Source organism: Stomoxys calcitrans, chromosome 3 (genome assembly GCF_963082655.1).
Source record: "Stomoxys calcitrans chromosome 3, idStoCalc2.1, whole genome shotgun sequence".
Taxonomy (NCBI): domain Eukaryota; kingdom Metazoa; phylum Arthropoda; class Insecta; order Diptera; family Muscidae; genus Stomoxys; species Stomoxys calcitrans.
In genome coordinates this window covers 194,159,078-194,177,159 of record NC_081554.1, presented here as the reverse complement: position 1 = coordinate 194,177,159, position 18,082 = coordinate 194,159,078, and the positions used below count along the sequence as shown (strand labels likewise).

The window sequence follows — 18,082 nt, the reverse complement described above, 5'->3', positions numbered from 1 at the left end:
TTATGATAAGGGACCTCACTTTTATAGCCGAGTCCGAACGACGTGAGTTTTTCCATGGCACATTACTTCACAAATGTTGCCGGCATTAGGAAGGGAAATCACCGCAAACACTTTTTTTACAGTAGCAGTGATCCGACTGAAAAACATCAAGGCAGCAGGAGCCGATGGGTTGACAGCTGAACTATTTAAGACCGGAGACAACACGCCGATAAGGCGTACGCAGCAGCTCGAAACATACATTTGAGAGGAAATACGACAGCTTGTGCCATCTAGAGAGGAATAACTATCTTTCCCATCGCATACAAGATACTCTCGAGAGTAATGTGGGAAATATTTAGATTGTAATATTTCCCACATTACTCTGAGATAATTGGGCCCTATAAATGTGGCTTTAGATCTGGTAAATCCACCATAGATCAGATATTCACACTGCAGCAAATTCTAGAAATGTCTCGAGATGGACAGGTTCATACTTACCATCTCTTCGCTGCTTTGGACAGCCCTTTCAAAGGTATTTCATGTCATGGCTGAGTTTGGTATCCCTACAACAATTATGGGACTATGCAGGATGCCGTTTGCCCCTCCGAACAGTCCTATACCAAACGAGTTTTCCGACAGTTTATTGTGTAATATTTTCAATCTTTTCGGAACGCCTTGTACACCGAGGCAAAAAAGCAAGTTGGAAACTATAACTCTAAGATAGTTAGCTATTTCATCTCCACCGTCGAAATGTATCACACCAGTTTTGAAATAATAATATTGGCTAACAAATGCTACTTGGGATTAAGCAAGCAGTTAAGGAACAAAGCCACCTCGTGCCAAAATTACACTACACAGACCCTGGTACTACCCCTGTTGTTAATTAGTTGCGTACCACGGTTACTTGTGAGAGCAGACATGGTAGTACTTCGAGTGTTTGAGAGAAAGATTCTTCGTAAAATTTATCGACCAGCGATTCTTTGGCTAAGGGTTATATAATGAATAAAGATGTCCTTTAAGGCAAAAATTTTGGTACAAGTAAAAGAGAAAGATTAAGGCTCTGATGGATAGATCAAGTGTGAAAAGTATAGTATTTCAAAAAAATATCGATTACTATCAATACTATCATTAATTTCAGTAACTTTAAAACAAAATAAAACAAGAAAAGAAAAAGAGTTCGAAGGAATATAGACAAGTTGACCGACGAACCGTCAAACAAGCGTCCTTGGAAAGTTATATGTGGGCCGTCTGCCTTAAGAAACTCAGAGGCAAATCAGACTTTACCAGACGCAAGTTCATACATACTGCTGGCAAATGATTTGCTATCACCAGGAAGTTAACCTTAAGAGCCATATAACATCAGCCCAAAGAGGATCAATGCGTTTGTTTGCAAAGAGTGTCCAAAACCCTTGCTCTCTAGGAAAGATGATGAAGTCAAGAGGTGCGGATTAGGATTTTATTTTAGATACATGGTTTCTTCGGAGAAACTTCTTAGAATTGTATGTAGTTTACATTTTTGCTATACGATTAAAAAAATAATCGACCCGCCCTGGTCCACACATTTAATATCAATAACTTCATCTACGACAAACTTAATGAACCTATGGCCACCTTCAAGTAGGGCGATGGTAGGGCCTCTATTGGCATATCTCATCCTAACAAACCATATCCTCCACATTACGATTATTTCCAATTACCAATGGCACTCCTCCAGTGTTCTGTGGTCCATTTTACTTTCGATCAAAAGTTCAATCCCTAATAACGTGCATTCCTTTTTAACATACCCCTTCTAAGGATATATGTACATTCATCAGCATGTTCTTAGGGATTTGTGTATTGAATAACTACGAACAGCGGATACACAACAAACATGATTTGCTCACATTAAACAAATCCATATTTGTATTTGCACTATTGCCCATGTTGACAGTGCCTACTTAGTTTGTTATCCTTTTTTCTTTATACATACCACACAGCGACACAAACATACATACATACTTACATTTTATGTTAGTTATTGCTTTCGGAGATTTTGTTGTTACTTTTTTTTCCTTTTTTATTGTTTACTACCATTTTGTGTTAATAGCAAAAAGAAACAAGAATAACAAAAAAAGCAAGGGAGCGACAAAAACGACAGAGGACATACTCGTAATTAAATGGCCGTTAAAAAAACAGTTACCATCACTTAGTTAACACTTTTTTTGGTCCTCTTTCACCTGCTCATTTGCCTTCTGCTGCCATGCTCTTGCTTACGGCTTCCGTTTCCGTTTCGCGCACACCTTGTGTCTTGTTGAACGGTTTGGTCTGGCCTGGCCTGCCTCAATTGGAGTAGAAATATCAACAACTACGTATAAAAATTCTGGGAGATTGTTATTATTGCATTAGCGGAGCCCCAGACGAACGCTCAGATCATGCTGTGCTTTGTGTACACATGGGTCTATCAATGGTTAAGGCTATAAAGTAAGTCCCAATGCACATATATATATGTATGTGTATATTTACTAGTATATGTCTATGATATGTGTGTGAGAATGTACATTAGGGATGGTCTTACTTGCAGGGAAAATTTTTTTAACTAAAAATTTAATTGTGAATAAAAATGAATTGAAATAAAAAATTAATGACTCAATCATTTTTTAGTTGAATATAAAATTTTTGACAATTAAAAGTGTGTTTGAAAATGTTGCCTTATTTAAGAAAAATAATTTTGTTTAAACATTCTTATAGGTGCATCTAAATTTTTTTTAGTATAAATTGAGAATTGATAGTAGAAAAAATCTTCGAAAGATTGCTTCTTACTTTATGCGTGACATTATGGGGCGCACGATGCTGTTAATATTGGGTTGCCCAAAAAGTAATTGCGGATTTTTCTTATAGTCGGCGTTGACAAATTTTTTCACAGCTTGTGACTCTGTAATTGCATTCTTTCTTCTGTCAGTTATCAGCTGTTACTTTAAGCTTGCTTTAGAAAAAAAGTATAAAAAAAGTATATTTGATTAAAGTTCATTCTAAGTTTTATGAAAAATGCATTTACTTTCTTTTAAAAATCCGCAATTACTTTTTGGGCAACCCAATACATTCAACTTTGAATTGAACATTTTTCAGGAATTTTTCTGTGTAGTTTTTCTTGTAATTAAGAACCCTCCCTAATGTTAATAAACATTCACACAAACGATTAAATTTGTTTACAATACTAATAATAATGGCGAGGATGACAGTGATGATTATGATGATGGCGACGATAATGCCACAATGGTTTACATTTGGCTTTCTTTACTGGGTAGGTAGGTGAGGTTGGCAGTGTTTGCTGTCCATTGGTTTGACTTGGTGTCATTTTCCAAGCAAATACAGACAGACACACCAATGCCACCTACACCCAAAGTCCTCAACCATTCTCTTTCACGCCATTGGCCTCCTTCATCATTATCATTATCGTCATCATCATCAACGTAATGGAAAAAGCTGGGGTCTTGTGTTCAATGCTGCTGCTTTGTTCTTCTCTTCTTCCTCTTCCTTCTGCTATTCATGGCTGACGGACATATCGTGTTTCCTGTGTAGGTATGTGCAACAAAAGGCCAATTCACCTGTTGATATGCGAGTTGGAATACATACGGGCGCTGTCTTGGCCGGTATACTGGGACAGCGACAATGGCAATTTGATGTCTATTCAAAGGACGTAGAGCTAGCCAATAAAATGGAATCAAGCGGAAAGGCAGGGTATGTCAAGAAATTACAACAGATTAACCACCATTGTGAAAATGTCACAGAGCATGCAAGTAACTCTGGACATACTGTTTTGTTGTTCGTTTTCCCCTCTCTCTTTTGGTTTTCAGTCGCGTGCACATCTCTGACAAAACGTTGGCATATCTAAATGGTGAGTTTGAGGTAGAACCCGCATATGGAGAAAAACGAGAGGAAGCCCTACGCATAGCTGGTCTCAAAACGTATTTCATAGTGAAAGTCCTGAAGCCTGTAAGTGTCAACTACAATACACCCACTACCACTATCAACAATACCCAAACAACAACCTAACCACTTATCCATACCCCCAATCTTTGGGATCCTGCTATCACAAGTGTTCAATGAAATGGTGGGTTCGCTCATTCACTCCCCCAGAGTGACATGGCAAGTCGACAGACATACTACAAAAACAAGTTGATTTCCTTTGGGGAATTGAAAAAGTGGCATACCATGTTTCATACATACATTTCCGTCATAGAGTCTTACTTTCCCTCCGCCCAACTAACCAACCACCCATATCGGCCCATGCCCACCAGCTAAATTTTAGTGTCTCATGTTTTACCTTTCTTTTTAGTTCGCCTCGCCCAGTGCAAAGAAAATCAACGAAACCCAATCGAATCAAGGTAACAACGATAACGATGATACCCTAGATGAGGAACTTCTAGCCGAGACAAATGACGAGGATGTTGCCACTAAAGAAATTGACGAGACGGAAGTAAGCGATAAAGGCGCACTTTTTAAAGAGCAACTGCGTAATGTGCTAAGGGATCGCGACTATTATGCGTATGCATTTGTTTTTTTTTTTCGTTTCTTTTGCTGATATTTATTTTTATATTATACTATTTTTTTACTATTACAGGCACTTGGACCAGGACACCAATTTCTTGCTCAAATTTAAAGTTAAAGAATCCGAAGATGATTATGCCTCTTATAGAGAACCATTTTCATCGTTGCCTCTTATAGCCGCTCTCATAGTACAAAGTGTGGATATATTTTATTCATTTTTAATATTGCCCAGGTTTGTAGAAAATCACAATACCCTCAAAGACCCAAAATCGTACAACTGTAAGGTATAGCTCGTCAATAAGTCAGAGTGCACTGAAACAAATAGAGTGCTTTACCAACATTGATGTTGGTGCATTCGTTGCAACAAGAAACAAATTTCAGTGCAGCTCATTGCAATAGCGATATGCCACATTTGATCCCCAAGCGAACACAAAATGCCAATGCACAAATGAATGCTTATTGTCATGCAGCTCTGTAGTTCGATTCTCTAACAATATTGGTCGTAAGCTAACGAGATTTGATGGTAAGTGCTTTTCTGTATTGAAATTTTACCGCAATTTGTCGGCATGAATTGTCAGTAACTACCGAAATTCAAGGGCAGGACGATGGAAACGGCCCTCCACGAAGTAGTGGAACCAAAAGTCGAGACGTATCACCAACTGAAGGATTAGGTGATAGCGGCCTTCCTAAATATAGAAGGGATATTTAACAAGGTGGAAATAGAGTCGATAGTCATCGCCACGTTGGACGGCATCTTACGTGGCAGGGTTATCAACGCTGACTTTGGAGATAGTGTGCTCAGAAGGCGGGTGAGAAGAGGAACGCTTCAGAGAAGGGCTTTCTCACCGATTTTCTGGAAACTAGTGATAACCAAACCCTGTTGGATCTCAACAGGTATGGCGTGTCGTACTACTGATACGAGGCAAATTTCTGTCGACGATTAGCGACATGGAAAGGTCCTTGACGAGATGGACTACGAGAAATGGATTGGGAAAGAACCCAGGAAAGATAGAGCTGGTCCTGTTCAATCGGAGATATAAGTTGCAAGTTCGGACGGTCTTCGCAGATGGAGTCAGGGAATGGATTGGGGGTTTACTCCGACGCCCACAACATCGGTTTGTCGGTGAGCCTGCCGAGCGGATGTATATTTTTGCATGCAAAAGTCTGAGCTATAACTATAGCCGCAAATGAAATTCTGGGAAGAAATTTACAGTCTGCGAAACTAAGCATTTATGTGGACAGTTGGCCCTAAAGACCTTGGGTTCGAGGACAAACTCTCCTGTAATTTCATTTTTATTCACATACATATTTTTCACTTTTCCTTCTCCTTTTGGCTCATACTTTTTTTCTTACTAAGGCTTCACAATTGACCAAACTTGGCTCCGAGTGAACGCTCCTTTTCACAGTGGGCAATCCATTCAACCTAAACCATTAACAATAAATTGAAAAAAAATTAAACATAGAAATCATGGAGTAGCAGTTGTTCAAACGTCATATTTGATCAGCTGAAACGAAAACGGGACGTAATTTTTTTTTACTGAATTCTATTTTCCGGTTATGGTCGATAGAAGTTCGGTAATCGGTAATTTCCATGTGTTTTCATAAGACAAAACAAAACAGCTGACACGTTTTCCTACATTTACGGTATGTTTACGAGAGCATAACTAGGCCTATATTAATCTGTCCACGTATACCACACATCATATGGTGCAATCCGCCATTTTGCCATCAAGCTGATCGTCGTTTTGCCAACACACGCAAACAAATTTGTGTGCGTGTGGATATACGTGTGTGTGCACGAGCGGAGAATATACGAGAAAGAAGATAACAACAACAAAAATGCAAACAAAAACCTGACATCTTAATACCATCAATCGCCGCAAACTGTTAAGAGCTGTTCGCAAGAGACCACCTTTTTAAATCCGCCTTGATTTACCCCATGCAATACAACAAGGAGCACTCCCCAACTTTTTTGGATGTCCTAAATTCTTTTAATACAGAAAAACTTACGGAATATTTGAAAAATTCTTCAACTTACCCTGCTTACTTAAAAATGGCACCATCGATGATCTAGAAAAACTTGCAACTTCATAAAATTTCCCAAAATACACGTATGATGTATTCAAATCTACAAGGCTCACATACACCCACACATAGTGAAGGGTTATTAACACAACAAAAGTACAAAACAATTGATCTCATTGACGCAGTCAAAACTAAATAATTATTAGAAAACATTTATCGGCTAATACCATTAACGTGTAATCAGTCCTGGTATATGAGTAAACGATTACTCGTCCAACAAAAGAAAAAAAAGGAGCACTCCCAATTGGAGCTATCACAACACACCAGATAACCGGACTTGTAAGTTCACCAGCAAGACGAAGAGATGGCGCTGCAATCATGAAACCTCCAACTGCACTAACAGAATATCTTCCGTGTTGCATTACCGGCTGGTTCTAAAGAGCACCCTACAGGAAATACCAGCAGACTGAGTTTGTGAGCAGAACGTTGTTGCGACGTAGAAAAAGACCTCGAAACTAGAATTGCTGATACCTCATCGGGACGATTTCGGCATCAGAGGGGGAGCCTGAAGCCATATTAATTTGTCTGTCTATTAAAGTGTAAAGCCCCTTGAAATTAATTTCATTTTTCTGAATTAAACGATTATTTTAATTATGACTCTGTGTCCTTACTTTTTTATTACACCTATTCCTACTACATATTTGTGTTTTTTATACCCACCATATAAACCGATCTTCCGATTTGACTTCTTGAGTCCCTGGAAGCCTCACTTTTCATTCGATTTGGCTGAAATTTCGCACATAGTGTTCTGTTATGAATTCCAACAGCTGTACTAGGCACTGTCCAAATCGGTCATAACCTGATAAAGCTCCCATAGAAACCCATTTCACGATTTGACTTCTTGAGCCCCTGTAAGCCGCAATTTTTGTCCGATTTGGCAGAAATTTTGCACGCACTGTTCCGTTATGACTTTCAACAACTATGCCAAGTGTGGTCCAAACCGGTCTATAACCAGATATAGCTTCCATTTTTTAGCAGAATCCATGTTGGTGGGTTCCCAAGATTCGGCCCGGCCGAACTCGGCACGATCTTACTTGTTTTTCTTTCATTTGGATGCTGAGAAACTAAAACTTGAAGAGTCGACATGTTTCAAATTCAAATTTTATAGAGAACACATTTTTTAAAGTCGGCTTGCTTTCTATAAAAACTAGCCTACCAAAGCACGCTTCTCTGTGCCTTTTTCGTACCCACCACCGAAGGATGGGGGTACGTTCATTCATTTTGTCATTCCGTTTGCATCACATCGGAATATCCATTTCCGACCCTACAAAATGTCCATGTCTCTTAACTACAATCAATAAACGACCGCCTTTCATAAATATGCACTTTTCTTCTTCATCTTCTTATTGGTATTTGTGGTACACTTTTACCGACATTAAAAATCGATAACCTTAGTTACAGAATAACCTAATCGTTAATTCAACATTTTTTTTCATTAACTAATTTAATTAATGTTAATTAAAACGATTAGTTTAATTAAAACGATGTCGCCTCGATAAAGAAAACTTTTAGAGAATCGCACTATTGAGTTAATTGTTTAATCGTTTGAGTTGAATATTACCTTGATAAGTGTACTCTGATTGCATATTTAGCAACGCATACCTTATTGTCCCAATTTTGGAGTATATTGTTTATGTAATGCTGTCGTATAACTTATTTTATGCTTTATATATTACAGATCTCCTTTACATTTTGTGAATATAGCTGCTCCCTTAATACCGATATTTATGCTGGTATTCATAAGTGTGGCAGAAAGTTTTCCTGGACATTTGCCTGACTTTTTTGTAAGCATAAGTAAACGTTATAACGACTTTACGCTTGTAAGGGAGTTAACAGCTGTAATAATAGTTTTGACTCTGGGCCTAAGTAATATCATCGATGAGGTTTGTATCTCCGAAAGAGAACATTAATCAAGGTACCCCTTAATTTTCTATTCGAATTTCTACTTTTAGTACTTTTTTGTGGCCTATATAAAATCAGAACATATTGTTTCGGAGAGCGTTTTCAATAAAACCCAAAGTGAAGAAGATTTCCTGGTGGCAGAGCCAATGATTGATGCAACACCAGATCCACTGGATAATATCATGTATCCATCGTACTTAAGCAATTTTAGTGTTTTAATACTGATAGCAACAACTGTTGTGGCTCAACTAACACATTATGTTAAAATTTTGCTGCTGACTTTAATCACAGGTACGATTGACTCTTGAGATACTTTTCAGACACCTAATTTTACTAAAGATACAACATTCAAAATATTATTTATGTTTTGGATAATTTACATGTAGGTTTTAGTTATTTTTAAGTGTAAACCACCCATTAGTATAAAAGACGCCGTTAAATGAGCTTCCCGTAAGCTTTGTTTTTGCATACCTTGGGCGCATTTACACGAACACTTTAATTTGCTTTTTTTTTGATAATTAGTGTTACCAATGGATATATCTTGTGAAGTCCCATGTTAGAGAAAGATGCATATCTGACATGTTGGCATGAATCCCAGTCCAGTATTAGTAGCCAGAACTACTTTGATTTGCTGAGGGAAGTTCCCTTCATTAGAACCAATGGAAATAGATCCAATCTGACGTAAGATTGAACGTTGCCCATCCGAAAGATGTTGATTCGTATGGCGGATACAGCTCAAATTGACGTTTGAAAAGCCTTCAACTGCTACATCGTCAAACGTGAATTAGTTGCAATGCTTTTAGTATTAGTTGCAATGCTTCAAGTATTAGTAGCAGTGCTTCAAGTATTAGTTGCAATACTTCAAGTATTCAGCATAAATTCTAAGTTTATATTTGTTGGTGATTTTCCTTTACCAAGCGATTATAAACGGACAACAGGCGACTGATGTAAAGCTTATTACCTAAAGCACAACCACCAACTGTAGTGGTGAATTATTGCCACCAGTGGTCTTAAGCTTTAGTTTAAACTCAACCAGATTTCCCTCAGTCTAATTATGCTATTCCTATGTAAATACTATTGCTTAATAAGCTAATATATTGTCTTTTTACAGGCTTACACTGGTACTTCAATGTTTATGTGCTATGTGATCTATATTCTCTAGAAGACGATTTGGCCTATAACCCGTAAGGTTTTCTTTTCTAAATGATTTGTAAATTCTAAATTTTTTAAATTAAAATTTATAGAATAGTTTCCACAAGTCGTTTGATGTCGGCTTCATTGGTTCTAATCACCATATCGTTGGCATTCTGGGCGAGACATGTAAGTCCGAAATTGCAAGTGTAGCAAAACACTCACATAGTAAGTCTGGGTATTTCTTTCGCAGATGGATCGTGAAGATCGTGTTATCTTCAAATGGAAACTTTTAGTATCCGAACAAAAGGAGAGGGCTGATGATATGCGTCAACGTAATGAGGCTTTGGTTTATAATGTGCTGCCAGTTCATGTGGCCGAACATTTCATGAAGAACACTAAGCGTTCGCATGATGATCTGTACTCTCAAAGTTATTCGGAAGTGGGCGTTTTATTTGCCAGCATGCCAAACTTTTCGGGTAAGTTGCAGTTTAAAATCTTAAAACAAGTAATTGAAATTATTTTTTTAGATTTCTATTCCGAGGAATCTGTTAACAATCAAGGCTTAGAATGCTTGAGATTCCTTAATGAAGTTATATCGGACTTTGATGCGGTAGGTTTTTCGAAATCTTTGAAAGCTTTGAGTGATTTTTTATTGTTTTTTTTTCAGCTACTGGAGCTACCCCAATTTCAAGATATAATTAAAATCAAAACAATAGGTTCCACCTATATGGCTGCTAGCGGCATAAACCTTAATCGCGACATCAAACCAGGTGATCCCATCACTAAACGCTGGGCTCATCTGGATCTGCTGGTGGAATTCGCTTTGGAATTAAAGAAAACTCTGCAAGACATTAATGAACAGTCATTCAACCATTTTGTGCTAAAAATGGGCGTTAATCATGGACCAATAACTGCGGGAGTGATAGGAGCCAGGAAACCTCATTATGATATATGGGGTAATACGGTTAATGTGGCTTCACGCATGGAAAGCACTGGCAAAGCCGGATCCATACAGGTAAATACCTAAAGTTTATGTTTGTAATTGTTGATAATACTTCTGTTTTTTGGAAATTTAAATTAGGTGACTGAAGAAACTTGTAATATTTTGCAAGAATTTGGGTATTCCTTCCTACAACGTGGATTGGTGACGGTCAAAGGAAAAGGCGAGCTAATGACCTATTATTTACGGGTAAATATTAACTAAAAGTCTTGTTTTTTTCATAAAGAAATTACACTTGAAGGATGGTTAAAGGAGAACAGATTGTTCTAGTCCATTAAAATGTGCTAAAGGAAGACATAAGTTTAGCCCCTTAACCCATTTAGTGTAGGAATAGTTGCTGAATTTAAGTCCTTAGGTATTACTGACAGTCCACATCAGACTAATTTAGATATGTTCTTCCATTTTAATTCCACTGGAACCGGAGAAAGATGTCTTCTAGTTCTTCTTCTTCAAAACGATAACCTAAAGTGTAACAGCAGATCTGTTACACTTCTATAGTCTTCTATAGTCGACGTCTTCACAGCTTCTATAGTAGTCGTTAGTTGCAAAATTCAGTGTATGAGTATGTTTCCGATCAGACAGTGGCCAGTCATGACGGACACAATGACTGAAACTTCTGTTCTGGCCAACGACAGTGAAGCCGTAGATCTCTTCAAGTTTAGATTGCTCCACATAATGTTGAAGCATTCACAATCCGCACTTTGTGACCATCTTTTATTCGTTGACCTTCGAGACTTAACCTTATCTTACATGACTCTAGAAGCAGTACCTTTGAAATGTGTAAGAAAGTTGCTAGTCCCGCAAGTTTGCCTGCTCTACACTTTCCTGAGATATCTCTTTGACCCGACAACCGGAGAACTATGAACTGTCCAGCCATCCGTTTCCCAGTACGTTCCCTATCTACTATTAACACACACAGTCGTTATCATCAAAATTTTTGTAGTGTTTCAAAAAAGTAAAAGCGAAAACCATGTGTCTTCAACCGTGAAAATCGCATGTAGTATCAGCCTTTAAAGGGTGATATGGAAGTATTGGATATAATAGACGAACGTCTACACACAATTCTTTCTTTCAGAAACCAATTTTTGTAAATTTAAAAGCTTAAAACAAACACTGTAACGTTCAAGTTAGAATGAAACGACAAGTTTGCTCACGAAGTCGTGGTCAAACAAATGTTTTACTGCCTGGTTCACTAACTTTTTATATCCACCATCGTAGGATGGAGATATACTTATCTACTCATTCCTTTTGTAACACCTCGAAATATTGATCTGCGATCCCATAAAGTATATATATTCTGGATCCTCTCGACATTCTGATTCGAACTAGCCATGTCCGTCCGTCTATCGAAATCACAATAGCGGTCGAACGCGTGAAGGTACCTGCTTGAAATTTTGCACAGATACTTAATATTGACGTAGGTCATTGGAGATTGCAAATGGGCCATATTGGTTCCGATTTGGATATAGCTCCAATATATAACCCATTTCCCGACTTGACTTCTTGAGACCCTGGAAGCCGTAATTTTCATACGATTAGGCTGAAAGTTTGCACATTGTGTTATGTTATGACCTCCAACATCTTTGTCACGTACGGTCTAAATCGGTCGATAACCTGATAAAGCGCCCATATAAACCGATCTCCCGATTTGACGTCTTGAGTCCTTTCATGCCACAATTTTTTGTCCGATTTGGCTGAAATTTTGTTTGCGGTGTTCTGTTATGACTTCCAACATCTGCGCCAAGTACGGTCTTAATCGGTCGATAACCTGATATAGCTCCCACATAAACCGATTTCCCGATTTGTCAAGCCGCAGTTTTTGCCCGATTTGGCTAAAAATTTGCTCATGGTGTTCTCTTTTGACTTCTGACAACTAATATAGCTCCCGATTTGACATCTGAAGCCCCTGGAAGCCACAAGTTTCATCCGATTTGGCTGAAATTTTGCACAAAGTGTTCTCTTATGACTTCCACTTTTGGCAGAATCCATGGTGGTGGGATCCCAAGATTTGGCCAGGCCGAACTTAGCACGCTTTTACTTGTTTTTACTCAAGTGAGTCGAGTCACTCACTCCAACATCTGTTTTTCCTCTATGAAATCAGCTGGTTTGGCCACAAGGGCGAACGAAAATCGCTTACTTGATACAAATTTAGTGAACCAGGCAGTTAATGTTTATCATCTAGGCAAATTTTAGGCAAAAGGTAATGTCACAAGCCCAGCTGAAGAAATTTTCCAATTCCAGAGTTGTTTCGAAATGCCAATAGAACGTCAAATGCTTTGTTTGGATTTAAATTTTTTTCCCATTTTGTTCCTTTTTTCACATTTTAATTGGCTTAATTTTTATTTTACACGTTTATTATGCTGCCCATCAGTGTTAAAAAAAAAGAGTATTTAACCAGTTAAGCCACAAGTAAGTTTGTAGACTCTACAAAATTATGTGTTACTGTAAGTTATCACACACATACGGTTACGCTGTTTACGAATGTCCCCAGAGATTAAACGTCTGCCTAACTGTCTGAGTAGATATTTATGTTTATTGTTCGGCCTTCCTACAGAGTGAATCCGGATTCCTGTTCCTTAGAAGTATTAAAACAGATTTGAGTCAGATATAAAAGAATTTCAATGTAAGGTTAAACGGTATGATCATACATATTTGGAGTATAAATGGTTGCATAACTATCCCTTAAAATTAGTAAAACAGATTTGAGTTCGATATAAAAGGCCTTCAAATATGTCAAGCTTAAGAAGTATGATCATATTTCGAATATACATACCATCGACAAGTGTAATTGCAGATAATACATATGCCAATGTTTTTCTACAAATAGTAATTTTCACCTTTCCTTTGCAGGGTAAGTTGATTTTGTCCACAATTTTCAGGTATATTTTTTCATGTTTGCTATCAAATCAACTTTAAGATGATATACCCAAACAAACGGTGGTAGCAAATGTGGGTAATCCTACCGATGCCACTGCTGAAACAGAGATTCATTTGAAAATGGATGAAACAGAGGCTGCCGATATAAAAACACCACTCTTGCAATTAGCTTCTGACACCAAATGCCAACAACAGCAACAACAACAACTCAAAAACATCAGCCCGGCCAAGGTCTGCGGCAATGGTGAAATGTCCACTGAAGAAGACTCTTTGATCAACCACACAGAAAATCTGTAAACTGTTATGAGAGAAATGAACACAGTAAAGTAGAACAACAACCACAAAAACAAAACAGCGCAAAGAGTGGCAAATCCCCACTTTTGACATGCCACTGTTTCTCTATACAACAACAGCAACAACACACCAAAGGCCTTTTTACAGAGGCAGTTAACGTAAAATTTACAATTTTTAACATAACTACATAGAAAAAAAACTAACTATATATATATACATATAAATTGAACTCAATTCAACAAAGCAGAATGTAAGCTAATAGGAAATTCTATCTAGTCAAACTGTAATCCCCCCAAATCCAATCAAATCCAGTTCCTTCTCCCCAATCCAAAATTTAACCTAAACAGTATTGTTTACCCCATATACATATATATTTTGTATACCTGATGATAGCCTTGAAGAATCATCTAAAAATATTTTGCCATTCTTTATACCTTTGCCTATTTTAAGCTGTACTTAGTGATCCTCCTCCCTCTCTTTCTCTCTCTCACACACTCTTTAACAACTAAATATTAGTATTGAATTTATTGTTATTTAGTTTTAAAATTAATTTCGAAGACGAAGCAAAAAAGACAATTTAAGTTAAAACTCACTTGTTGTTTAATAAATCAACCAACACACAAAAGAAAAAACTATTAACTAAGTACCTAAACAAACAATATCTTTGATTTTCAAAACCAAACCAAACAAACAAAAAATACCTACACTAAACTAAAATTTTTGTGAATATACATGCATTCTACTACGTACATAATGCAAAACAAAAATCAATCAAAAATCATTATAACGAATAACACCTCCCGTACTCCAATCACTTCAAAAATAATTAAAACAACACTAATCCCACCTAAATCCACTCACAATGCAAACATCACCTGTAATTTTATATGTATGAGAAAATGAGATAAACCGCTCACACAAGTCATTCGTTTGTGGGAAAAGTTAAATATTCGCTCTCTCCTCTCTTTATTGTGTGAATTCTTTACAAAGTTACCCTGCAAACATTTTCTATCCCAGGAGTCACTGAAACGTGACGAGTAGGCGTCAAGTTTCAACACCGTCGCAAATGTTACTTCAGTCGGGAGAACTGTTCCCTGCCTAAGACAGTATTTTGGCGTTACTTAAGAGACACTTTATAAAATATCTTTGTAGTGACTCAAGGAAGGAATCACTTTGTAGTGACTCACAGGACTCGGCAATCGCCAGTGCCTGGCGATTGCTGATGAATGGCACTTTAAAATGTTGGCAGGGTAATGTTGTCACATACATAAAAAGCTGCATACGCATTTACTACCTGGTTATGCTCTTGTAAATGTAGTAAAACGTGTCAGCTGTTTCGTTTTGACTAATAACTACACATAAAAATGATTACCGAACGTCTTTCGACCGTAACAGGAATGTACAATTCAGTAAAAATAAAATTTTACGTTCCGTTTTCGTGTCAGCTGATAAAATTTGAAGTTTGAACAAATTTCAAAACCAAAAATTTTTATTTAGAACTAGCTGACCCAGGCCCGCTCCGCTGCGCCTTCTTTTACTTTATATGGAACAAAACTATCTTATGGTAGCATGGTATTTAGTAAAATACCATGCTGCGAAAATAGAATATGTGTATCGCTTGACTAATAGCATAGGAAAATAAAAGCCTTTATCGGAATCCCATATTATCTTTATTGCTCTACGATATCGCTCCGATGTTTTAGGGTCATTCAAGTTTGGATGTTAGATGTACTCCACTCTTAACAGACTTTATGGCGGTTTTGGAATTGGGAAGGCACCATGGTGATGGTTGGTGGGTTAAGGGAGAAGTGTGGACCCCCAGTGTGGACTCCCGAAAGTGGGTATTAATTTCGTGCTCTACTCCCAAATACCTCTCATTTGAGCCCAATATTGCCATGATCGGTAAATATGTATGGGGTGAAGTGGTCCCCCAGACAATGAACCCTGAAAATAATATAAGCATCGTACTCCACTTTCAAATACCATTTATTTATAACCCATATTGTCATTGGTTTAAGGGGAGCCAAGTGTTTGGGGGACGCCTCAAACACTTGGCTTATCAAATTCGTTTTCTAATCTCAAATACCTTTCATTTGGGTCACATATTGCCATGGTCGATAAATTTGTACTCTTTGGAGAGTGTTTTGGGGAAGGGGCTCTGCGCAAAATACATGGTCCCACATTTGGATTCACATTCTACTCCCAAATACCTTTATTTCAGCCTCATATTGCGATGGGCTTTGCTGTTTGTGGAGTATTTTGGGGGAAAAAGTTGGTCCCGAAAGTGGGTATCAATTTCGTGCTACTCCCCAATACTTTTCATTTGAGCCCCACATTGACATGGTCGGTAAATATGTCGGTCCCCCAATCACTTAGTCCCGAAAATATATATATTTTTATTTGGACCCCATATTGCCATTGGCCTTAAAATTGGGTATTAATTTGTTCTCCTAATCTCTTTCTTAAACTCCTTAGCAAAAGTCTCAAATATGTCCGGTTTGAGATATGGGCCCTAAAAACTATCAATATCTCTAACTTCACTCTCTTCAAGGCCCAAATTGTCATGGGGAGCAAATACGTCCTACTTGGCGGTTCCTATGAGGGTGGGTCATCCCTTAGACCGTTTGTCCGGAATGTTGATTTCAGATTCGTTGTCTACTACCAAAAACCTTTCATTTGATCCCCATATTCCCATAGTCTCCAAAAATATCCGGTTTGAGAGGTGTTTTGGGGAGTGAGGCCACTCAGTGACTTGGCCCTGAAAATATATATATCAGATTCGTGTTCCAATCTAAAATAAATCTTCCTCCCCATATTGTAGTAGTCAGCAATTACGGCGTTTTTGGGTGGTGTTATGGGGTTGGGGTGGCGCCATAAACACTTTTCCTCAACATTAATATCAAATTCGTGCTTTACTCGCAAAGACCTTTCATTTGAGCTCAATATTGCTATGGTCGTATATTTATCCTCTTTGAGGGGATTTTTGGAGACGGGCGGCACCCCAAAACACTTGGTCCCACATTTGGATATCGCATACGTATTCTACACTCAAATACCTTTTATTTGAGCCCCATATTGCCATGGTCAATAAATAAGTCCTTTTTGGGGAAGGGATGGACCCCCAGAAACTTGGTCTCACATTTGGATACCAGATTCGTATTCTACTCTCAAATATCTTCCATTGAGTCCCATATTGCCATGGCCAGTAAATATGTACGATTTAGGGGTGTTTTGGGGGTTGGGGTGGTCCCCCAAACACTTGGTCCGACAATTGGATATCAGATATGTTTTCTAATGTTAAATACCTTTCATTTGAGTCCTATATCGTCGTGGTTGGTCTAAAAATATCTTTGGTAGGTTTTAGGTTGGGGCGGCTCCCCTAGTACCCCATCCGAAATTTGGATACCATACCATCCTCCACCATAGGATGGGCGTATACTAATTTCGTCATTCTGTTTGTAACACACTGAAATATGCGTGTGAGACCCCTAAAACATTTATATTCTTGATCGTCATGTTATTTAAAGTCGATCTTGTCATGTTCGTCCGTCTGTCTGTCGAAAGCACGCTAACTTCCGCAAGAGTAAAGCTAGGCGCTTGAAATTTTGCACAAATAATTTTTATTAGTGTAGGTCGGCTGCCATATGAACTGATCTTGGGTCTTGACTTCTTGAGCTTTTAGAGGCCGCAATTTTTATCTGATTTGGCTGTAATTTTGCATGTGGTTTTTTGGTACCACTTCCAACAACTGTGCTTAGTAGGGTCCAAATCGGTTCATAATTTGGTATAGTTGCTATATAAACCGATCTTGGATCTTGAGTTCTTGAGCCGCTAGAGGGCGCAGTTCTCATCCGATTTGGCTGTAATTTTGCATGTGGTTTTCTGGTACCACTTCCAACAACTGTGCCAAGTAGGGTTCAAATCGGTTCATAACCTGGTATAGCTGCTACATAAACCGATCTTGGATCTTGAGTTCTTGAACCGCTAGAGGGTGCAGTTATCATCCGATTCGGCTGATGTTTTGCATGAGATGTTTTGTTATGAGTTCCAATAACTGTGCTAAGTATGGTCTAAATAGGTGCATAATCTGATATAACTGCCATATAAACCGATCTGGGATCTTGACTTCTTGAGCCTCTAGAGGACGCAATTAAAATCCGATTTGGCAGAAATATTGTAAAACGGCTTCTCTCATGACCTTCAACATACGAGTCTAATATGGTCTGAATCGATCAATAGCTTGATACAGCTTTTATATAAACCGATCTCCTGATTTTGCTTCTT

The 18,082-nt window shown here is 38.0% G+C and overlaps 1 protein-coding gene across 8 annotated transcripts in view; it reads left to right on the top strand.

Moving 5' to 3' along the window:
- The window catches only part of LOC106084968 (adenylate cyclase type 3), a 33,143-nt gene extending 18,710 nt beyond the window's left edge, over nucleotides 1-14,433 (top strand). For all 8 annotated transcript variants that reach the window (XM_059364820.1, XM_059364822.1, XM_059364821.1 and 5 more), the window contains exons 8-21: nucleotides 2,312-2,439; nucleotides 3,538-3,696; nucleotides 3,813-3,951; nucleotides 4,295-4,503; nucleotides 4,580-4,738; nucleotides 8,270-8,474; nucleotides 8,544-8,784; nucleotides 9,605-9,677; nucleotides 9,738-9,813; nucleotides 9,878-10,103; nucleotides 10,155-10,237; nucleotides 10,295-10,642; nucleotides 10,709-10,817; nucleotides 13,545-14,433. In XM_059364820.1, the coding sequence (XP_059220803.1) occupies nucleotides 2,312-2,439; nucleotides 3,538-3,696; nucleotides 3,813-3,951; nucleotides 4,295-4,503; nucleotides 4,580-4,738; nucleotides 8,270-8,474; nucleotides 8,544-8,784; nucleotides 9,605-9,677; nucleotides 9,738-9,813; nucleotides 9,878-10,103; nucleotides 10,155-10,237; nucleotides 10,295-10,642; nucleotides 10,709-10,817; nucleotides 13,545-13,801 (2,412 nt within the window). In that variant the 3' untranslated portion in view covers nucleotides 13,802-14,433. The remainder of the gene's footprint in view (nucleotides 1-2,311; nucleotides 2,440-3,537; nucleotides 3,697-3,812; nucleotides 3,952-4,294; nucleotides 4,504-4,579; nucleotides 4,739-8,269; nucleotides 8,475-8,543; nucleotides 8,785-9,604; nucleotides 9,678-9,737; nucleotides 9,814-9,877; nucleotides 10,104-10,154; nucleotides 10,238-10,294; nucleotides 10,643-10,708; nucleotides 10,818-13,544) is intronic.
- Nucleotides 14,434-18,082: the final 3,649 nt, after the last annotated feature.